This window comes from Saccopteryx bilineata, chromosome 7 (assembly GCF_036850765.1).
Source record: "Saccopteryx bilineata isolate mSacBil1 chromosome 7, mSacBil1_pri_phased_curated, whole genome shotgun sequence".
Classification (NCBI taxonomy): domain Eukaryota; kingdom Metazoa; phylum Chordata; class Mammalia; order Chiroptera; family Emballonuridae; genus Saccopteryx; species Saccopteryx bilineata.
In genome coordinates, this window is record NC_089496.1 from 22,696,385 (window position 1) to 22,720,437 (window position 24,053).

The window sequence follows — 24,053 nt, forward strand, 5'->3', positions numbered from 1 at the left end:
AGCGAAATAAGTAAATCAGAAAAAAACAGGAACTGTATTATTCCATACGTAGGTGGGACATAATAGTGAAACTAAGAGACATTGATAAGAGTGTGGTGGTTACGGGGGGGAGGGGGGAATGGGAGAGGGATAGGGGGTGGGAGGGGCACAAAGAAAACAAGATAGAAGGTGACAGAGGACAATCTGACTTTGGGTGGTGGGTATGCAACATAATTGAAAGACAAGATAACCTGGACTTGTTATCTTTGAATATATGTATCCTGATTTATTGATGTCACCCCATTTAAAAAATAAAATTATAAAATAAAAAAAAATAAAAAAAAAAAAAAAAAAAGTGCACCATGACTTTACGGACACACTGTAGATCAATGGAACAGAATGAAGAGCCCAGAAATAACCCATACCTTATGGTCAATTAATAGTTGACAAAAGAGACAAAAGCATACAATGGAGTCAAGACAGTCTCTTCAATAAATGGTCCTGGAAAAATTAAACAGGTACATGCAAAAAATTGAAACTAGATCACCAACTTACACCATAGACAAGAATAAACTCATAATGAATAAAAGACTTGTAAGTCAAGAAACCATAAAAATTCTAGACAAAAGCATATGCAGTAAAATCTCAGATAGCTCTCGTAGCAATATTTTTGCCGATATATCTCATTGGGCAAAATAAACAAGTGGGACTACAGGACAGCAAACTAAAAAGGTTTTGTACAGCCTGACCTGTGGTGGCGCAGTGGATAAAGCGTCGACCTGGAAATGCTGAGGTCGCCGGTTTGAAACCCTGGGCTTGCCTGGTCAAGGCACATATGGGAGTTGATGCTTCCAGTTCCTCCCCCCTGTCTCTCTCTCCTTTCTCTCTTTCTCTCTCTGTCCCTCTCTCTCTCCTCTCTAAAATGAATAAATAAAATAAAATAAATTTTAAAAAAATAAAAAATAAAAAAATAAAATAAAATAAAAAGGTTTTGTACAGCAAAAGAAACCGTCAACAAAATAAAAAGGGAACCCACTGAATGGGAGAACATATTCACCAATGATACATCGTTAAGGGGTTAATCTCCAAAATATATAAAGAACTTATACAACTCAACACCAAGAAAACAAACAATCCAATTTTTTAAAAATGGATAAATAGTCTGAATAGCTATGCAGACACAGACAACAGTGTGGTAACAGCCAAGGGGAAAGAGGCGCAGTAGATATGAGGATGTGGGCAGAGGGGCGAGGAGGGAAACCGGGATGGAGAGACTGCTTGGGAAGACTATACTTGAGCATACTAACCATGAGTTTTTACAAACCTTTAAAATAAAATATACAAAGGATCGTTATATATGTATGTGTGGTTAAGAAATCAAACCTCTCCCTTTTGAAAGGCCAAAAGTCAAAGTGAAATAATATTGCTATGAGAAACTTTTTTAAGTCCCTAAAACAACGCTCTATCCAATGTTTAACTTTTTCAATTTAGCTTTATATCTTTTTTGACTCCAAGAAAGAAGAGTAATGTTTGATGTACTCAAGTTATAGCCAGCATTTACCAATTCTTTGATTCGACTTTTTAAAGTACTTATGCTTGAATCCAAAACCCGAGGATTTTCAATTATTTGTGAAATGCTAATTTTTTCTTCTATGAGGCAGTCTATTTTAGCATTAAACTTTTTCTCTCCCAAGAAGATCACATCTAGATAGCTCAAGACAAACTTCTGTACCTCTTCTTCAGTACACCCTAGAGAAAGCAGCCTCTCTTTGATATTTATGTAGTTCCTTTTGGCATAGTCACTGGAAAGCTCTAGGAATTCGGCTCCTCGACCACAAATCAGAACAAGCAACTCCTCATTGTTCAGGTTGAATGTTGACTGTAAAAACTTAATGTTAGCTTTTATCCGTTTGGTGCTCTGAATTAAGATGAAAGGGTTTTTAAAAATTATTTTCCTGATGAAATCTTTGGGATCACTGTGTCCTAAGGACAAACATATTTCTTGCAAAAATTCAACCATCTGTTTATTCAAATCAAGACTATTGGAGAAGGTACGTGGGGCACTGGTCAACAATCGACAAAGACATTTACGGGTCAATCCAACTGAGTAGAGAAACTTTATATTATTCTCTAGGTTTAGGTTGTTGTTGGACCGAAAAAACGATTCAGGAGAACGTTCCAAAATATTTACAATTTCAAGGTCTGAGGTCATAATTGTTCTCCACAGATCCCACCGCTTTGAAAGATGTTCAGTTGTGCGTGTTATAGCTCTTGGATATCTTGATATGATGCTAGCAATCACTTCCTTGCTAGCTCCTTTGGACAGAAGGAACATCTTCAGGTCCTGCTCACTAATACCCATTCTATTAAAAACTCCAGGCTGTCGCTTCTTTGCCATGTCAACATCTACTCCCATAGTAGATAAGTTACTCAGTAGTTTATCCTTTAAAGGCTCACCGTCTTCATTATCACATTTCACACCAAAAAGCCTTAATGAAACTGATTTGAAAAGGATCTGTGATGAAAATTGGATCATCCACCATCTTGAGCTGAAGAGAAAGTTACTTCTCATACACAAAAAGTATCGTGGTCCCAGACTGGTCCAGTAGCCCCCAACTTTTGGAATGCTGTATAAAACAACACATATAATATTATACAAAAACATGTATTAAATAGCTGAAAGACCATATTATAATCCTATAACATCCCAGTCTATAAGATACCTGCAGCTCCAGCTCTCCTAGTGCTGTGGTAACAGTTCAACCACTGCAGCCCTACTTGTTAGCTCATTACTTCTAATTATCTGTGGGTCTGGGCTCCATATATTCTTAACATAAAGAAAAGCAGTATAGCATCATCACCGCCCCATAATTATTCCTACCTTTATCTTGGCCTTTTATTTGGCCTTACATGCCCTGGCCATCCAAAACCAGCTGTCCCTCTCCATCTCTGCTTTATCCTCCTGGTTGCCAAACCTCTGACTTATTCCTATTTACTGATGTTTTCAATTCTGCCTTGTCTTCCAACTTCCAAGATCTTTGGTCTTGCCCCTACCCATAGATACCAGATTTCTTTGCCTTTGTTCTCACATCCTGGTTATCAAACTCTAAAGGTAGCCCTGAAAACTAATACTTCAGAATATGTAGTATTCACCATAAACACATTTTTCTAGATTCATGGTGCTCTTTAAATCAACACTATTATCACATTTCACACCAAAAATTAGAGGCCAATTCTTAGCTTATCTAGACCTCTAGTCAACAGCTCCTAATCCCAATCTCCTCCCTCAATTAACTTTATTATTCCCATGGTTGTAACCCAACAACTCCAAACCAATTTTCATCTTCAAAATGATCTACGTGGGATATTTAACCCAAATAATCCACTACATGCAAAACTGTGCTGCAAGATGACATGATTAAAAAGTTACTTAACCATTCTTTCTGACCCACCACATTACAAAAGACTTGCCCAGGACTCTCTGCATCTGTTTCACAACACATATAACTTTGTACAAGAGGCTAAAACCTCAATAACTCATTTTCCTGATAATTTAGAAATGAGACAAGAAATGTATGAACTGCTATGTGATAATAATCATAGGTCCCTACTAAAATGAAAACCTCTATTTATAGAAAATATAATATTTGATGAAAGCAACAAAAAAGTATTCTTCTTCTCTTAGGAAAAGTAAATCATTTTCCTAAGTTACTTGTGGTCTGAAAGAGGAGGGGAGGCAGGACAGACTCCTGCATGCACCACAACCAGGATCTACACAGCAAGCCCACTTGGGGGCAATAATGCTCTACCCATCTGCAGCATTGCTCCACTGCTCAGCAACCGAGCTCTTCTTAGAACCTGAGGCAAGGCCGTGGAGCTATCCTCAGTGCCAGGACTAACTTGTTCCAATCAAGCTATGGCTGCAGGAGGGGAAGAGAGAGAGAAAGAAAGAGAAGCGAGAGGGGAGGGGTGGAGAAGCAGATGGGCACTTCTGTGTGCCTTGACCAGGAATCAAACCTGGGACATCCACATGCCAGGCCAACACTCTAGCACCGAGCCAACCAGCCCGGGCCCAATAACACATTTTTTTTTAAATTGAACTTTTTCCTTTTCAGACTATACAGCTGTGACAAACTTAGTTCTTGATTTCTAAATAATTACTAAGGGCTTTTACCACTTAAAGGAGGCACTTCTCTTTTTTTCCTTAAGGATAAAATAGAAAACAGAGCTAGATGGTTTCAACTCACCACTACTATCTTTGAAATTGAGATACTACTTTCAGGAATAAATATCAAAAAAGCCCCTCTATGCCTATCCTTTTAGTTTTTCTAATTTACCAAGAATGTGGATTATGTCTACAGGCTGGGAACATTCCTGTAGCTCAAATAATCTACAGATCCTCAAAGAATTGGAAAAATATTCCCAAACTACAAAAGCAAATAACATTCAAATAGAAATGCACATTGCTCACAAGGCAAACATCAAACAAAAGCACATTTTATATTGCCTCTATTCTGAATTCACTATTCTTCACTTCTCCATAATACTACATGCTACCCTGCAACTATATAATCTGCCAAAAATGCATGAATTTAGAAACTTAACAATAAGATCCTCTTTCTAACTACAGAAGGCTTTATCTTACACAGCTCAACAATTTATTCTTTTCCCATGCTCAAGGCTGACCTCTATTGGATGATGGGACAGAACAATGACAGCTATGGATAAGACCAGAGCTTTCCAAAGAGAGGTGGCCCCTGAACCTGACCCCAAGGCCCCCTTTTCTCGGACTCTGGAGAGAGCTGACTGGCAGCAGCCCTGCCTTGGCTCACTTTTCCCCATTACATCCACAGAGCCAGAGCATCCCCACCTGGCCTCTCTCCTGCTGCTTCTTCTATCCTGGGCCCTTCCTTGCTTCACTGTTCCCAACCTTAATAAACATACTCTCAAAATTAAAATAAGTAAATAAATAAAGAAGGGTGACAAGAGGAGCCAATGGAATGTAGGAAAAAACAGTAAAACTCCAATCTATATTTGTCTCAGCCTTTTAAAATGTCCACTTCATATGTGTTTTAAAATGTGTACAATATAATATAGTACTGTAGTAAGACCTGTACTTAACTCACCAGTAAATAAATATAAATATATTGAAGGCACATGTATAAACCTTTCTTAGAGAGTATACACAATCTAAAAACATCTGAAGTAGTAACTCTAGGCAACACACCTCAACAGAGCTGAATAAGCCACAGAAAGTTCAAAAGAAATTCTATTAATGACAGACTAAAAGCAAGTGAAAATATATGCCAAATTTCTTAACAAAAGAGCATTAAGTTTCCTCCTAAGTATGTCATTGGTGGTCTTTATGTTTTTGTGTGTAATTCACTCTCCATAGAAGTATCTTTTCACACAAATTAACATGTCCAAAATCAAATGAGCATCTTTCCCAGCCCCAAGTAAATGTGATCTCCTCTGATTAATAAAATCACTATCACAAACCTAAGAGTCACTCATGATAAAAATATCATATAAAAGCATTGCTTACTTTCTCTTCCTCAATCCCAGACATCAAATCATATATATTCAGTTGGTTCAGTATATCTGAACTCCAACCTCACTAATCTGCTATCCCCTCACTCAGACTATCAATAGTGTCTAACTTGCTTCTCTAACATCAGTCACTCAGAACTGCCATTCATAGTGACTTGTAAAACAAAGATGTATCTATGTCCCTCCTTCCTTGATGAAAGAACTCTGTAGCTCTCCCCTACAAAGTAAAATCTTCAGACTGACCTTCAAAGCCACACAGCTCCACTTACCTTTCTAGCCAGCTTCTTTGTATTCTACAACCTCACAACCAGGCAGCATTGACTCTCAAACCACTGGGCCTAAACTTCCTTGCGCATTTGTCTCCCTGCCTTTAAGATAGGCTTCAGAAATGCCTCATCTCCTCATGTCTTATCTGTAGTACAAGGTCCCATTCAAATACTATCTTCCTACAAATCTTGAACTTAAATACATACTGTGAATCATTTGTTTTATAATTTATTGCTGGAGAATTTAAAGCTAAGTATTCTATTTTGATAAAGGAAAAAAAGAGCTCAAATAGATTTAGTTAGAACTGGCAACTAAAATTTGGTTTTGATTACAATACTATACATTCAATGAATTGACCCAAAATATACTGCTCACAAAAATTAGGGGATTAAGGAATGTGCAGATACTTCAGTACTTTCCGCCTTTGGTATAGTGCATTTTCACCAATGAAATAAAAGTTGGTTTGCATCTCATTTGCATAATCTAACAACTTTCTTTTGACTTGTTTGCTTTTCTGACGTTCTTGTTTAATAAAAAACAATCAAATGCTTTTTTTATAGCTTCATAATCATTCTGAAATATTCCAATTTTTGTGAGCAGTATATATAATGTGCAGCCTCAGCTAAGACTAAATACAACTAATATCAACTGCTCATGAGCATATGAGGAAAGAGGGGAAATTCTTAAACAACACTGCTGTAAAAGAATTTGGTGCCCTCCACCATATCCTTTACCCAACATTTCCACTTCTGAAAGATTACACTGGGGAACAATTTTTCTTCATTTTCTGTTGCATGAGGTTTTAGAACTGTTTCTATATATTTCCACATCGCTGATTCCAAATCTGAAATCCGCTTTTTGGTGCATACTCTAGTTTTAATGCAATTTTAATTTCTTTTTGTTACAGTTAATGGCATGCATTGGTTTTTAAATTGGAGTTAAAGGGCAATGACTCTTGGATTGGACATAACCACAAGGCAATTAATGTTTTACAAACATCACTTTTACATAATTGTAGTTGTTTTAAATATAAAAAGTTATCTGACAAAACACCCTTTTATTTTATTTTAAGATTGAATCATGGCTTCTTCGAGTAGGTATAAACGTAAGAATAGTCCTTACACTTTGTTATATATGTGGCTGTTACACACTTCAACGTCAAAGGTGCAATATTTCATCATTTGTGACACGTGCATATATTGCCTATTTTCAAGTTCCCCTTGGCGATCAAGACAAGAATTAGGTTCCTCATATTGCGTGTCATAATTATGAGGAAATGCTTCGTGACTGGACAAAAGGAAAACACAAAGGAATGCCTTTTGGTATTCCCGTGGTTTGGGGTGAACCTAAGGACCACAGCAGTGACTGTTATTTCTGTCTGATCCATACAAAGGGCGTCGGCAAGAGAAAACATCATATGATCACATATCCTAATATTCCTTCAGCAATACACCCTATCCCACACTCTGAGACTCCCGGTTCCAGTTTTCAATGGTTGTATTTCTTCTAAGGACAAAGAAAGTGAACATGGTGATCAAGTGTATTTTGATAAGTTGCATGAGGAAATGGTTGTAGAATCTGAAGGGTCTTCTGATGCCAAGCAGTCATTAACTCTTCAGCAGTTTAGCCAACCCAAATTGAAAGACTTAGTAAGAATGACATAAAAGTTGTCCTCGACTTTCTGAAGTATGAGGAGCATAACTGGATCATTTTGTGGATCTTAAAATGGTAAATTTCCTGATAGGACAACAGAGAGGTTTCATGAAGTATCCTTGCTTTCTGTGTTTGTGGGACAGCCAAGCTCGGGAGAAACACTGGACACAGAAGGAGTGGCTGAAACTCTGGAAGTAGGGGTGGAAAATATTGTGAATAAACCTGTAGTTAATTGAGACAGGATCATTTTTCCCCTACTTCACATCAAACTTGGCTTAATGAAACAGTTTGTTCAGGCTTTGAATAGAGAAAGTGAATGCTTTCAACATATTACTTCTGCTTTTCCTGCCTTGTCTTTCGAGAAGATAAAAGCAGGTGTAGTCCACGGACCTCAAATTCGAACCCTCATACGTGACAAAGAATTTGCCAGAAAGATGAATAAGGAGGAGAAAGCATGGTAGTCTTTTGTGGCAGTTACAAAGAACTTCTTTGGCAACAAAAAAGCAGAAAACTATGAACTTCTGGTTCAAAGGATGCTGTTGGCTTTCCACGACATTGGATATAACATGAGCATTAAGATTCACTTCCTAAACAGTCACCTTGATAAGTTTCCTGAAAATCTTGGAGCTGTTAGTGATGAGTAGACTACTGCTGGAGCATCAAACAAGATTGTCCTCAACAAGTACACAAATGCAAGAGCTACAAACACAAATTTTTGCCTGAACAGAATTTCAATAAGTTTTGCGCACATATTATAATTAAAATAAGTGTTTTAATATGTTATATTTTGAAATTGTAGACAAATTCTGATGCAATCATATCTTTTACTGTATTAGTGTATTTATTGCATTATATAAATTATTATATTTTCACAAAGATGATGCCCAAGAAGATATTCTACTTCATTATGTTAAACTAAATGTTGAAAATTTTACAATTAGATGAAAAGCTAAAATCTTGAATTGCAAAAAAAAACTGTAGCTTACAGAGAAAAACTAATGTCAGATTTGAGATCAGCACACTCGAATTAAGAACAAGTGTTTTTGTGGATGCAACAAAAATTTTGTTCCCCAGTGTTATCCGAAGGACAAGAATAACATTTTTTATAAAAAGGATGACCATCATAATATTATTTGCTATAGCAAAAAAGAAGGAATTCAAATGGCTACTAGTAGAATGATTAATAAATTGTGGTACAACTATGCAATATAATACCATACAGACTGCTTTTTAAAAATGAGGCAATGGCCCTGGCCAGTTAGAGCACTGGACCAAAACAAGGCTGTGGCTTGATATTCCCGTCAGGGCACATCCGGGAAGCAACCAATGAATGCACAACTAAGTGGAACAAATGAATGCTTCTCTCTTTCCCTCCTTCCCTTCTCCCTCCCCCTCTCAAATCAATTCATTAAAAAAGAGGCAGACTTAACAGTAGAAAGATGTCCAAGATATTGTAAGTAGGCTAAAGTAATACCACTTACATAAGAGGGAGGAAGGATCAATATAAACAGAAAGAGAAAAAAGGTGAAACAAAACAACTAAATCTGATATATTAATGGCAGATACGTACTAGTTCTGAAATATTAAGATATTTAATTTTTAAAAAGATTTTAATTTGTTTTTATTGCAATCAGACAAGAAATTTAAAAAAAAAAACTGAAATGGACTTGGAGTACAAAAACATAATGGAAAATATATATTACCCTGATAAATATCAATACTAGTTTATTCAATGCTACTTTACTCTTTTAGCACCCAATCTCCATCCCCAATATTCCCATTACATTTGGCAAGGTAAATAAATATACTGCTCACAAAAATGAGGGGATATTTCATACTGAACATGAAGCTATAAAATATCCCCTCATTTTTGTGAGCAGTATATTTAAACAGCCTAATGCAAGAAGTATCAACTGCCTCAATCTACAAATTTCAAAGTAATTAATACTCCATAATGTATTTCCATCTCAAATAAACATTTTTAATTAACCCAAACCATTGCTACAAGGGCAGAAATCCAACATTAACAAATACACTGAAAATCTGTGTACCTGCAACTCGTGAGCTCTAAGGAAGATGTACATTACCCTCTCTGCTTCACAGTTGCCTAATAAAGGAGCTTTTAATGGAAATGGATAATCATAACATTCCAGTTGACCCTCTTTTGAAAAAACAAAACTGTTAGAGATCTTTACAAAAATGCATTTCTCACCTCATTAGTCTTAAAGAGGACTTTTGCTTTCCTCCAGAAAAAGCTGGAAAATAGTTGTCACTAGAAATGGCAAAAAAAAAGGGGGGGGGTTACAAAATATTGTCAGGACTTCGTAATACAGAGTAAGGAAATCAATCTTAGCTAACACTGAAATTTTTCTTGTGAGAAGCATAATCTCTTGGACCCTGAACATAGAGATACTGAAAAGAAAATGGCAAGTACACGCCTGAATATAAGAAACGGTAGTGGAATCACAAATATGATTTGTAAAATCAAGGCTAAGTGCTTCACATACGTTGTCTTAATTAAACCCCACAAACTAAAAAGTAGGCATTAGCGCTAAAATTAGAAAATTGAAAAAAAAGGCCGAGTTCCCTTACTAGCTTCTCTTCGCTGAAGCCTAAGGTTCAAACCCAAGAGAGCCTGTAACTCAAAACCAAAGTTAATGCCACGGATTTCATTCCATGGATTCTTCCCACCCCTCCTCCTCCCAGAGGGACAATTGTGCGAGGAGCTGCGCAGGATCCGGACTCTGTTATACACCAAAGTCACCCAAACCCGTTTCTAAAAAGAACAAGCACAGGAGCCCACCGGAACCGGTAACTGCAACCTAGATTGTACCTATACGCTGGAGAAAGCTTTACTTCCGCCCCTGGGGAGCAGAGGAACCCGGGAGAGAGGGGAGTGGGTGCGGAAATGGATCACTAACTTCCGGTCGCGAGCCGCGCGCTAACGTGACGTCACGCTGTGCGCGCCACCAGCGGCCCCGCGGTAGCCCTCGGGGAACCAACGCAAGGAGCCCAGCAGGGGGCGTCTGGAGACAACAGTAGGCACCGGGAACTCACCGAGGAGGCGAGTGTTGGAGGGCGGGGCGGGGCCGGGTCAGGGGCTTGCCCAGCGCCGGGGCCCGCTATGAAATATATGAATTTTGCAACCTGATAGGGTCATTACCCTTATTCATGTGACTAACAAGCCACTGAACGCGTTCGGTGCAAGAGCACGCCTTGCGGTACAGGGACTCGTACAGTCCCAGATTCTTCCCGACTGACTCCGCAGTGTGGCTGCTGGTCGGAGTTCAGTGTCGGCCTGCAGGCTGGGAAAGCAGTTCCAGCAGACTTTTATTTAACTGCTTGCAGCCCGATTGCTTCTGGGTGTTTTGAAATTATGACGGGTTCAGGCTATTTAATATTTCAACATAAAATCTCCACTGCGGATGAGTTTTTGGCACCTTTGGGGGTGTCGCTTTAAACCTTCCTGGTCCCCTCAGCCATCAGCCTCACCTGCCCGAGCATGGTGGCAATGGAGATGAAGCTTCAATTCAGGGCCCTTCTACTGTTACTTCCAAAAGAAAGATTATACCCAGATTAATGAAATAATCATCGGGCTGCCAAGTTTTCTAACGGAAGAAGTGGTGGCCTTTAGAAAAACAAATTGGGGAAAAGGGTTGATCCTGACTTTTACTGCAAAGAAGAAGTTACTGCATGCCCTTTACGTGGGAGCATAATGGCCGAGTTTTCTTCATCCTCTTCCTGCACCAATGAACCAATTAATGTTTTATCCTCCCTGTATCCCGTAGATTACTGCAACTGATTTGTTGTCACTTTGTTTTGAATTACTGCTCTGGTTTGTCGATTTAAGGATAAAGATTTACCTTTGGAACTTAAATTACTAATAGTCTATTTGGTAAGTCAAACTACTTACTGCAGTTCTTTCACGTAAAACATTAGTCCTGGAAAATTAGAAATGGCCTCTTACCATGGAGGAATAGCTCAGTTGGTTAGAGTGTCATCCAGATGTGCAGAGATTAACGGTTGGATCCCAGTTCAGGGCACAAACAGGAGTAGACTGATGTTTCTTTCTCTCTTTTTCTCACCCTCTCACCTTTCTTCTCTCTCTAAAATCAATACATTAAAAAAAAAGAAGAAGAAAAAGAAAAGAAAACTTGGATTCCTGAGGCCAAACTCCAGATCCAGAGTCCATCTCTGGGACCCAGAAATTGCTTTTTTTTTTTAATGGCCTCTTTATGTAAATGTCTAAAAATCTATATATTTCTGCATGGAACGAGATCCTATAACCAAGTTAACGTTTACTATTATATGTAGATGTATAAATTTATATACATGAATATATAAATACTGTAACTATAAACTACTTTACAATCATACTGTGAAACAGTAAAATCGCTTTTAGGCATTATTAAACTTCAGACTTAAGAATACATTTGAGCCCTGGCCAGTTGGCTCAGCGGTAGAGCGTCGGCCTGGCGTGCGGGGGACCCGGGTTCGATTCCCGGCCAGGGCACATAGGAGAAGCGCCCATTTGCTTCTCCACCCCTCCGCCGCGCTTTCCTCTCTGTCTCTCTCTTCCCCTCCCGCAGCCAAGGCTCCATTGGAGCAAAGATGGCCCTGGTCGCAACATGGCGATGCCCAGGATGGGCAGAGCATCGCCCCCTGGTGGGCAGAGCGTCGCCCCTGGTGGGCGTGCCGGGTGGATCCCAGTCAGGCGCATGCGGGAGTCTGTCTGACTGTCTCTCCCTGTTTCCAGCTTCAGAAAAAAAATGAAAAAAAAAAAAAAAAAAAAGGAAATAAGGTCCAGGAGAACAGGGGTTTTTGTTTTCTACTATATCCCCTAAAAACAGGGCCTAGAAGGGGTAGGTGTTCAATAAATGTTCATTAAATCAATTGATGAAATATAGGAAAGTATATACAGGCTCTACTGTAACATACCACCAAGTATGAGGGTGAAGTCACTGCTCTTATGGAGGTAAGGACATTTTACAGATCATTAAAGATAAACCTCTTTGCAAAAATATGAAAAGGAAAAAAAGTAACTGATAATACACCATCCTAATCTAACCATTATTATACTTTTGTTGTTATTCTTTTCAATGTCTTATAATACACATTTAAAATATATTCGAACCAATCTCCTTTACCTACAAGGTGTCACTCAAAACAAACTTAAGTGGTGTTGCTTGAGTAGGTCTGAAATAAGCTTTTGTTTCCTTAGACAGTCAGCGAGCACTGGGAGTCTCCCCCACTGACCAGAATGGCTGCAGGGGGAGGTCCATACCATGAGGCGTCAAAAGCTAGAAACAGGAATGGACAGACACCCAGCCTGCTGAAAGCTAGCAATATAATTGGATAGAGACCTCCACATCCCTATAAGAACTGCTTGAGCAGGAAGGGGAGATGGTCTTTGAGATGGGAGTTCACCATTCTCCCAGGTTGTGGTTCCTGAATAAATCTCTTTCCTTTGGCACCAGCACTTATCACAATTTTGGCTTGTTGTGGCAAATTTCTGTCTCTCTCCTCCCCTCCCGCAGCCGAGGCTCCATTGGAGCAAAGATGGCCCGGGCGCTGGGGATGGCTCTGTGGCCTCTGCCTCAGGCGCTAGAGTGGCTCTGGTCGCAACATGGCGACGCCCAGGATGGGCAGAGCATCGCCCCCTGGTGGGCAGAGCGTCGCCCCTGGTGGGCGTGCCGGGTGGATCCCGGTCGGGCGCATGCGGGAGTCTGTCTGACTGTCTCTCCCTGTTTCCAGCTTCAGAAAAATGAAAAAAAAAAAAAAAAAAAGTTTTATTAAAGGAGGAAATTATTAAATATGCCAGCCGCATATGGCTGACACAGGGTAACAGACCCAAATTGTGCAGCCCTGAATATATAACCCTGAGACAGGTTATATACCCTTGATCACGCACAGGTTGGCGGGAACAAGAGGCAGGGGGATGACACAATCATTATCAAGCTTGTAATATTTTCTTTTTTTTATTATAATTTTATTTTTTTAATGGGGTGACATCAATAAATCAGGATATATATATTCAAAGATAACATGTCCAGGTTATCTTGTCGTTCAATTATGTTGCATACCCATCACACAAAGTGAGATTGTCCTCTGTCACCTTCTATCTAGTTTTCTTTGTGCCCCTCCCCCTCCCCCTTTCCCTTTCCCTCTCCCCCCTCCCCCCGTAACCACCACACTCTTATCAATTTCTCTTAGTCTCACTTTTATGTCCCACCTACGTATGGAATAATACAGTTCCTGGTTTTTTATGATTTATTTATTTCACTTCGTATAATGTTATCAAGATCCCACCATTTTGCTGTAAATGATCCGATGTCATCATTTCTTATGGCTGAGTAGTATTCCATAGTGCAGGGGTCGTCAAACTTTTTATAAAAACCGCCCACTTTTGCAGTGCTGGTCAACCTGGTCCATACCGTGCAGCCAAACAGCGCAGTGATTGGCCCATCATGAAAGCTGGAACGCCCACTAGTGGGCGGTAGAGAACAGATCTACCAGCACTGCAAAAGTGGGTGGTTTTTATAAAAAGTTTGATGATGCCCTGGCCAGTTGGCTCAGTGGTAGAGCGTCGGCCTGGCGTGCGGGGGCCCAGGTTCGATTCCTGGCCAGGGCACATAGGAGAACCGCCCATTTGCTTCTCCACCCCCCCCCCTCCCCAGCGCCTTCCTCTCTGTCTCTCTCTTCCCTTCCCGCAGCCGAGGCTCCATTGGAGCGGAGATGGCCCAGGCGCTGGGGATGGCTCCTTGGCCTTGCCCCAGGCGCTAGAGAGGCTTTGGTCGTGGAAGAGCGCATCGCCCCCTGGTGGGCAGAGCGTCGCCCCTGGTGGGCATGCCGGGTGGATCCCAGTCGGGCGCATGCAGGAGTCTGTCTGACTGTCTCTCCCCACTTCCAGCTTCAGAAAAATACAAAAAAAAAAAAAAAAGTTTGACAACCCCTGCCATAGTGTATGTGTGCCACATCTTCTTTATCCAGTCATCTATTGATGGGCATTTTGGTTGTTTCCATGTCCTGGCCACTGTGAACAATGCTGCAATGAACATGGGGCTGCATGTGTCTTTGCGTATAAATGTTTCTGAGTTTTTGGGGTATATACACAGTAGAGGGATTGCTGGGTCATAAGGTAGTTCTATTTGCAGTTTTTTGAGGAACCACCATACTTTCTTCCATAATGGTTGTACTACTTTACATTCCCATCAACAGTGGATGAGGGTTCCTTTTTCTCCACAGCCTCTCCAACATTTGCTATTACCTGTCTTGTTGATAATAGCTAATCTAACAGGGGTGAGGTGGTATCTCATTGCAGTTTTGATTTGCATTTCTCTAATAACTAAAGATGAGCATCTTTTCATATATCTGTTGGCCATTTGTATTTCTTCCTGGGAGACGTGACTGTTATGTCCTCTTCCCATTTCTTTATTGGATTGTTTGTTTGTTTGTTGTTGAGTTTTATGAGTTCTTTGTAAATTTTGGATATTAGGCCCTTATCTGAGCTGTTGTTTGAAAATATCATTTCCCATTTAGTTGGCTGTTTATTTTCTTTTTTTTTTTAATAATTTTATTTTTTTAATGGGGTGACATCAATAAATCAGGATACATATATTCAAAGATAACAAGTCCAGGTTATCTTGTCGTACAATTATGTTGCATACCCACCACCCAAAGTCAGATTGTCCTCTGTCACCTTCTATCTTGTTTTCTTTGTGCCCCTCCCCACCCCCTTTCCCTCTCCCTTTCCCCCCTCCCCCCTGTAACCACCACACTCTTATCAATGTCTCTTAGTTTCACTTTTATGTCCCACCTACGTATGGAATAATGCAGTTCCTGGTTTTTTCTGATTTACTTATTTCGCTTCGTATCATGTTATCAAGATCCCACCATTTTGCTGTAAATGTTCCGATGTCATCATTTCTTATGGCTGAGTAGTATTCCATACTGTATATGTGCCACATCTTCTTTATCCAGTCATCTATTGATGGGCTTTTTGGTTGTTTCCATGTCCTGGCCACTGTGAACAATGCTGCAGTAAACATGGGGCTGCATGTGTCTTTACGTATCAATGTTTCTGAGTTTTGGGGATATATACCCAGTAGAGGGATTGCTGGGTCATAAGGTAGTTCTATTTGCAGTTTTTTGAGGAACCACCATACTTTCTTCCATAATGGTTGTACTACTTTACATTCCCACCAACAGTGTATGAGGGTTCCTTTTTCTCCACAGCCTCTCCAACATTTGCTATTACCTGTTTTGCTAATAATAGCTAATCGAACAGGTGTGAGGTGGTATCTCATTGCCGTTTTGATTTGCATTTCTCTAATAGCTAAAGAAGATGAGCATCTTTTCATATATCTGTTGGCCATTTGTATTTCTTCCTGGGAGAAGTGTCTATTCATATCCTCTTCCCATTTTTTTATTGGATTGTTTGTTTGTTGTTGAGTTTTATGAGTTCTTTGTATATTTTGGATATTAGACCCTTATCTGAGCTGTTGTTTGAAAATATCATTTCCCATTTAGTTGGCTTTCTGTTTATTTTGTTAACAGTTTCTCTTGCTGAGCAAAAACTTCTTAGTCTGATGTAGTCCCATTCATTAATTTTTGCCTTCACTTCTCTTGCCTGTGGAGTCAAATTCATAAAATGCTCTTTAAAACCCAGGTCCATGAGTTGAGTACCTATGTCTTCTTCTATGTACTTAATTGTTTCAGGTCTTATGTTTAGATCTTTGATCCATTTTGAGTTAATTTTTGTACAGGGGGAGAGACTATAGTCCAGTTTCATTCTTTTGCATGTGGCTTTCCAGTTTTCCCAACACCATTTGTTGAAGAGGCTTTCTTTTCTCCATTGTGTGTTGTTAGCCCCTTTATCAAAAATTATTTGACTATATATATGTGGTTTTATTTCTGGACTTTCTATTCTGTTCCATTGGTCTGAGTGTCTATTTTTCTGCCAATACCATGCTGTTTTGATTGTCGTGGCCCTATAATGTAGTTTGAAGTCAGGTATTGTAATGCCCCCAGCTTCATTCTTTTTCTTTAGGATTGCTTTGGCTATTCGGGGTTTTTTATAGTTCCATATAAATCTGATGATTTTTTGCTCTATTTCTTTAGAAAACGTCATTGGAAGTTTGATGGGAATTGCATTAAATTTGTATATTGCTTTGGGTAATATAGCCATCTTGATTATATTTATTCTTCCTAGCCAAGAACAAGGTATATTCTTCCATCTCATTATATCTTTTTCGATTTCCCTTAACAATGGTTTATAGTTTTCATTATATAAGTCCTTTACATTCTTTGTTATGTTTATTCCTAAGTATTTTTTTGTTGTTGTTGCAATGGTGAAGGGGATTATTCTTTTGAGTTTGTTCTCAATTGTTTCATTGTTGGCATATAGAAAGGCTATTGACTTTTGTATGTTAATTTTGTATCCTGCGACCTTACTGTATTGGCTTATTGTTTCTAGTAGTCTTTTTGTGGATTCTTTGGGGTTTTCGATGTATAGGATTATATCATCTGCAAAAAGTGATACCTTTACCTGTTTATTTTCTTATCAGTTTCTATTGCTGAGCAAAAACTTCTTAGTCTGATGTAGTCCCATTCATTAATTTTTGCCTTCACTTCTCTTGCCTGTGGAGTCAAATTCATAAAATGCTCTTTAAAACCCAGGTCCATGAGTTTAGTACCTATGTCTTCTTCTATGTACTTAATTGTTTCAGGTCTTATGTTTAGATCTTTGATCCAGTTTGAGTTAATTTTAGTTCAAGGGGACAAACTGTAGTCCAGTTTCATTCTTTTGCATGTGGCTTTCCAGTTTTCCCAGCACCATTTATTGAAGAGGCTTTCTTTTCTCCATTGTGTGTTGTTGGCCCCTTTATCAAAAATTATTTGACTATATATATGTGGTTTTATTTCTGGGTTTTCTATCCTGTTCCATTGGTCGGACTGTCTATTTTTCTGCCAATACCATGCAGTTTTGATTGTTGTGGCCCTATAATATAGTTCGAAGTCAGGTATTGTAATGCCCCCAGCTTCATTCTTTTTCTTTAGGATTGCTTTGGCTATTTGGGGTTTTTTATAGTTCCATATAAATCTGATGATTTTTTGCTCCATTTCTTTAAAAAATGTCATTGGAATTTTGATGGGAATTGCATTAAATTTGTATATTGCTTTGGTAATATGGCCATCTTGATTATATTTATTCTTCCTAACCAAGAACAAAGAATATTCTTCCATTTCATTATATCTTTTTTGATTTCCCTTAACAATGGTTTATAGTTTTCATTATATAAATACTTTACATTCTTTGTTATGTTTATTCCTAGGTATTTTATTTTTTTTGGTTGCAATCGTGAAGGGGATTATTCTTCTGAGTTTGTTCTCAAATGTTTCATTATTGGCATATAGAAAGGCTATTGACTTTTGTATGTTAATTTTGTATCCTGCGACCTTACTGTATTGGCTTATTGTTTCTAGTAGTCTTTTTGTGGATTCTTTGGGGTTTTCGATGTATAGGATCATATCATCTGCAAAAAGTGATACCTTTACTTCTTCTTTTCCGATATGGATGCCTTTTATTTCTTTGTCTTGTCTGATTGCTCTGGCTAGAACCTCTAGCACCACATTAAATAAGAGTGGAGAGAGTGGACAACCCTGTCTTGTTCCTGATTTAAGGGGGAAAGCCTTCAGTTTAGTGCCATTTAATATGATGTTAGCTGATGGTTTATCATATATGGCCTTTATCATGTTGAGATATTTTCCTTCTATACCCATTTTGTTGAGAGTCTTAAACATAAAATTGTGTTGTATTTTATCGAAAGCCTTTTCTGCATCTATTGGTAAGATCATGTGGTTTTTGTTCTTTGTTTTGTTGATATGGTGTATTACGTTAACCGTTTTACGTATGTTGAACCATCCTTGAGATTCTGGGATGAATCCCACTTGATCATGATGTATTATTTTTTTAATATGTTGTTGTATTCGGTTTGCCAGTATTTTGTTTAGTATTTTAGCATCTGTATTCATTAGAGATATTGGTCTGTAGTTTTCTTTTTTTGTGCCATCCTTGCCTGGTTTTGGTATAAGGGTTATGTTGGCCTCATAAAATGTGTTTGGAAGTATTGCTTCTTCTTCAATTTTTTGGAAGACTTTGGAGTAGAATATGAACCAAGTCTTCTTTGAACTTTTCATAAAATTCGCTGGTATAGCCATCAGGGCCTGGACTTTTATTTTTGGGGAGGTTTTTAATGGTTTTTTCTAATTCTTCACTACTAATAGGTCTGTTTAGGCTTTCTGCTTCTTCTTGACTCAGTCTAGGAAGGTTGTATTGTTCTAGGAATTTATCCATTTCTTCTAGATTGTTGAATTTAGTGACATCAAGTTTTTCATAGTATTCTACAGTAATTCTTTGTATATCTACGGTGTCCGTGGTGATTTCTCCTCTTTCATTTTGGATTTTGTTTATATGAGTTCTTTCTCTTTTTTCCTTGGTAAGTCTTGCCAAGGGTTTGTCAATTTTGTTGATCTTTTCAAAGAACCAGCTCCTTGTTCTATTAATTTTTTCTATAGTTTTTCTGTTCTCTAATTCATTTATTTCTGCTCTCATTTTTATTATCTCCTTTCTTCGGTTGGTTTTGGGTGTTCTTTGTTCTTCTTTTTCTAGTTCCTTAAGGTGGGAAGTTAAGTGGTTCACGTGGGCTCTCTCTTGTTTGTTCATATATGCCTGAAGTGATATGAACTTCCCTCTTATCACTGCATCCCATAGATTCTGATATGTCCTATTGTCATTTTCATTAGTCTGTATATATCTTTTGATCTCTGCGCTTATTTCTTCTTTGATCCATTCATTTTTTAAAAGTATGTTGTTTAGTTTCCACATTTTTGTGGGATTGTTTTCCTCTTTTTTGCAGTTGAATTCTAGTTTCAAGGCTTTATGATCAGAAAATATGCTTGGTACAACTTCGATTTTTCTGAATTTGCTGATGTTGTTTTTGTGGCCCAACATATGGTCAATTCTTGAGAATGATCCATGTACACTGGAGAAAAATGTATACTCAGTCACTTTGGGATGAAATGTCCTGTCGATGTCTATCATATCCAGGTGCTCTAGTGTTTTGTTTAAGGTCACTATGTCTTTGTTGATTCTCTGTTTGAATGACCGATCTAGAGCCGTCAGCGGTGTATTAAGGTCTCCAAGTATGATTGTATTTTTGTCAGTTTTTGTTTTAAGGTCAATAAGTAGCTGTCTTATATATTTTGGTGCTCCTTGGTTTGGTGCATATATATTAAGAATTGTTATGTCTTCTTGATTCAGGTGTCCCCTTAGCCATTATGAAATGGCCATTTTTGTCTCTGAGTACTTTTCCTGTCTTGTGGTCAGCATTATCCGATATGAGTATTGCTACACCTGCTTTTTTTTGGATGTTATTTGCTTGGAGTATTGTTTTCCAGCCTTTCACTTTGAATTTGTTTTTATCCTTGTTACTTAGATGAGTTTCCTATAGGCAGCATACAGTTGGATTTTCTTTTTTAATCCATTCTGCTACTCTGTGCCTTTTTATTGGTGAGTTTAATCCGTTTACATTTAGTGTAATTATTGACTTGTGAGTTCCCTATTGCCATTTTATATCTTGCTTTCTGTTAGTTTTGTATATTGTTTGATCCTTCTCTTTCGTTTTTCTATCTTTTGTTTTTATTTGGTTGTATTCCATACATCTTTCCTCTGTTGCTATCTTTTTTATCTCATGTGCTTCTGTGGTGGTTTTTTCAATGGTGGTTACCTTTGAGTAATGAAAAGGGTCCCTACCCTGTTCATTGTAGCGCACTATTTTGTGAGTACTTTTGCACTCCATCATCCTTTGCTACTGTTAATCTCCATCTTCTCCCTCCCTTTCTTTTTGTTGTTGTCACAGTTTAAATTTGGTTTTATTGTGTTCTTCTTGGAGCTTTTACTTGTGGCTCTGTTTTTTTTTTGTTTTGTTTTTTGTATCTGATTGGAGAACCCCCTTTAGTAATTCCTGGAGTGGGGGTTTTCTGATGATAAATTCCCTCATCTTTTCTGTATCTGTGAATGTTTTTATTTCTCCTTCATATTTGAAGGATAGCTTTGATGGGTATAGTATTCGTGGCTGACAGTTCCTCTCTTTCAGGACTTTAAATATTGGGGTCCACTCTCTTCTAGCTTGTAGAGTTTCTGCTGAGAAATCTGATGGTATTCTAATAGGCCTTACTTTATATGTTGTATTCTTCTTTTCCCTGGCTGCCTTGAGAATTTTTTCTTTGCTGTTGGTTTGTGCCAATTTCATTATGATATGCCTTGGAGTAGGTTTGTTGGGGTTAAAAAACTCGGAGTTCTGTTTGCTTCTTGAATTTGAGGCTTTAGTTCTTTCCACAGGCTTGGGAAGTTCTCATCTATTATTTGTTTGAGTATGTTCTCCATTCCATTTTCTTTCTCTTCTCCCTCTGATATACCTATTATTCTTATGTTATTCTTTTTGATGGAGTCAGATAATTCTTGTAGGGCTATCTCATTTTTTTTAATTTTTGAGTCTCTTTCTTCTTCTCTCTGTTGTGCCTCAAGTTGCTTGTCTTCTATTTCACTAATCCTACCTTCTATCTGGCCTGTTGTATTAGCTAAGCTTGTTACCTCGTTTTTCAGCTCATGTATTGAGTTTTTCATCTCTGTTTGATTTGTTTTTATAGTTTCAATTTCCTTGGAAATATATTCTTTGTGTTCATTGAGTTGTTTTCTAAGCTCCCTAAATTGCCTTTCTGTGTTTTCTTGTATATCTCTGAGTATTTTTAGGATTTCTATTTTAAATTTGCTGTCATTTATCTCCAAGGTTTCCAATATATTAAATTTTTTCTCCATAGATTTTTTTCTCATCTATCTGTGCTCCCTCTCTTTCTTTTGTATCCATGATATTCGATTTTCTTTTCCTTAATGGCATCTGAGGGTGGTTTCGTTGATAGTATTAATGAGATTTAATAAAGAATAAAATGTTAAAAAAATAAAAAATCAAAAAGAGTGTTTTTAAAAAATAAATAAAGAAAAATAAAATAAAATTAAAAATTTTAAAAAAAGAAAATTATTCCCCCCTCTCCCTTTTTCCTCTCCTCTCCTCTCCCCTCTTTCTAGAGAAAATCTTGTGGTGAACTGTGAATTATATTGTACTAAATAGAACAAACAATGCCTGTACTGGAGGGCTTGAATTGGGGAGAAGTAATAAAGGGGCAAAAAAAAAAAAGGAAAGAAAGGGGGTATGGACCCACAAAAAGCAGATAAGGAAAAAATTTGGGTCAAGAATAAAATGATTTGCTTAGAGTTGTTGGTTGACTAAGAGTTATAATTAGAGGAATAAGAGGGAAACAGGAAAATGGGGGGACAAATTAAAAAATTACTATTGTATTTAGTGGAACAAGAACTAGATAAAATGAAGAGCCAGGGATGGGAGCACTGCTAGTGAGTTAATAAGGTGCAGTAAAAAAACCCCAAAATGCCACAAACATAAGTTTGAGTCCCAGCTAAGATAATTTGTTCATTATTGAGGTTTGAATGAGAGGAGACGTAATGGAGAAAGGAATAAACTGATATAGAGGGAGAAAAGAAAGAGAGAGAGAGGAAAAAAAAAGAGGGAACCACTAAAAGAAGAAAAAAGAGGAGAGAGAGAGAGAGAGACTTAGGGTTTTGGAGTGCAACCCTCATAGAGAGAAAGGAAGAGGAAAGAAAAGATAATGGGAGATGTAACACTTATGGGTAGTGTAGTTGAAGGAGAGGAGAGAGTAAGACCAGCAGAGAGTTAAACAACCAAATTGGAGGAGGAAAAAAAAAAAACAAGAATGAAGATAAGAGAAAGAAACGAACAAATATAATAAAATGGGATAAGTTATAAAGTCTGCGGATTATTCTTGATTTTGAGAGGTTATCTTCTTGCTTTTTCTTTTCTCTCCCTCTTCCTGGTCGGTGACTCTGTACCCCGGGTTCTGCCCCTTTGGCACGCTCAGATAGAGGTTTGCAGTTGATAAGTCTCTATGGCAATGTCATGTATTGTGCTTCAGTCTCTTTGGCAGTCGAGGCTCATTAGCATTTATAGGCTCCAACAATGAGAGAGTCCGTGTTCCTGGAGCCTCTCTCCTAGTCTTTCCTTCCTCAATTAGTAGCCTGATAATCCAGCTATGGGGTTGCTGCTGCCTCTGCCTGGATAGTTAGAGGCTCAAAGAGCTGGCCACTCCCCACTCTATTCCCATTCAGCACAGGGCTCTGGGTAAGGCTCAGTCAGTCAGAGCTGCTAACATAATCAGGCGGGGCTTCCGCCTACTCAAAGACCTCTGGCTCTGCCACTCTGTCCGGTAACACGGGTGGGCACCCACTCCTGGGGCGCTTGGAGGAAACTCTCGCTCACTATCTGTGCGCAGACCAGGATATCAGGCTGGAAGTCTCACCCTCTGAGTGAAACCCCCTCCCACACGGAAAAGTTGCAGCATTGGAATTGGCTCTTGCTCCCTCCCCGTGCGCAGCTCCCTCAGGGCGCTGGGGCGGCTCGAGATTCCGCTTTTGGCCCACACAAAGGCCCCTGACTCTGCCTCTCTGTGGGATAACACGGGCTCCCACTCCTGAGGTGCTGGAAGGAATCTCTTGCCCTCTTTCCATGTGCACCGACCAGGATATCAGGCCGGCCACCTCATTCTCTGAGTGAAACCCCTCCCACACGGAAACGTTCCAGCGTTGGAATTGGTTCTTGCTCTCTCCCCGTGCGCGGTTCCCTCAGGGTGCTGGGGCGGCCCGAGATTCCACTTTCAGCCCACACAAAGGCCCCTGACTCTGCCTCTCTGTGGGGTAACATGAGCGCCCACTGCTGAGGCACTCGGAGGAATCTCTCGCCCACTATCTGCGCGTGCTGACCAGGAGATCAGGGAAAATGGCTGCTCCACTTGTCTTTCTTTGTCTGGGTTTGGCACAAGTCTTAGCTTGATTTGACTGGGTTGCTACAGGCACAGTTTTTTCTCAGCTTGGATCACCGTGCTACAGCCTGGTTCGGCCGTTTGTGCTGCGGCCTGGATCTATTCACCCCCTTTACCCGCCTCAGTTTCTATGTTCTCAGTTTCTAGTGAAAGCCGCCCTGTTAAGGTTAGTGAGGAAAGCGGATCATTTCTTACTCCCTATTTTCTTCGGGGTTTGATTATATATTTAGCCAATTTTTTGCTCGACCATACCTTCGGGTGTATTGCGAAACATCTAGAGGCTCCAAGTATAGGTTTTTCTGTTTCTGGTTTAAAATCTTGTTGAGTTTTGGGGGAGATTTATCGGTATCGCTTCCTACCATGCCATTACGCTGAAGTCATCCCTATAATATTTTCTATAGGATTTATAAAAAACATTCCTACATATTCAAACTTATAAGGTAACACAATAGTGAAAAGTGTTGTTTTTCATATTAAAAGACATTCCCAAATCTTTTAGTGTTCATTTTCCATCCCTTTGCAGGGGTCATCAAACTTTATAAAAACCGCCCACTTTTGAAGTGCTGGTCAACCTGGTCCCTCCCGCCCACTAGTGGGTGGTCCAGCTTTTATGGTGGGCCAATCGCTAGGCTGTT

The 24,053-nt window shown here is 38.9% G+C and overlaps 1 protein-coding gene across 3 annotated transcripts; it reads right to left on the minus strand.

Annotated features, from left to right (window-relative positions):
- Nucleotides 1-336: 336 nt before the first annotated feature.
- MTERF1 (mitochondrial transcription termination factor 1) lies at nt 337-10,386 on the minus strand. 3 transcript variants are annotated; one of them, XM_066239751.1, is made up of 3 exons: nt 10,283-10,386; nt 9,662-9,721; nt 337-2,606 (listed from the first exon to the last, which is right to left on the minus strand). In XM_066239751.1, the coding sequence occupies exons 2-3, from the start codon at nt 9,664-9,666 to the stop codon at nt 1,442-1,444; spliced, it is 1,170 nt and encodes a 389-aa protein (XP_066095848.1). In that variant the 5' UTR covers nt 9,667-9,721; nt 10,283-10,386; the 3' UTR covers nt 337-1,441. The 3 variants fall into 3 exon arrangements, with proteins under 3 accessions (XP_066095848.1, XP_066095850.1, XP_066095849.1); XM_066239753.1 differs by having other exon boundaries at nt 10,253-10,294; XM_066239752.1 differs by lacking the exon at nt 10,283-10,386 and adding an exon at nt 10,042-10,232.
- Nucleotides 10,387-24,053: the final 13,667 nt, after the last annotated feature.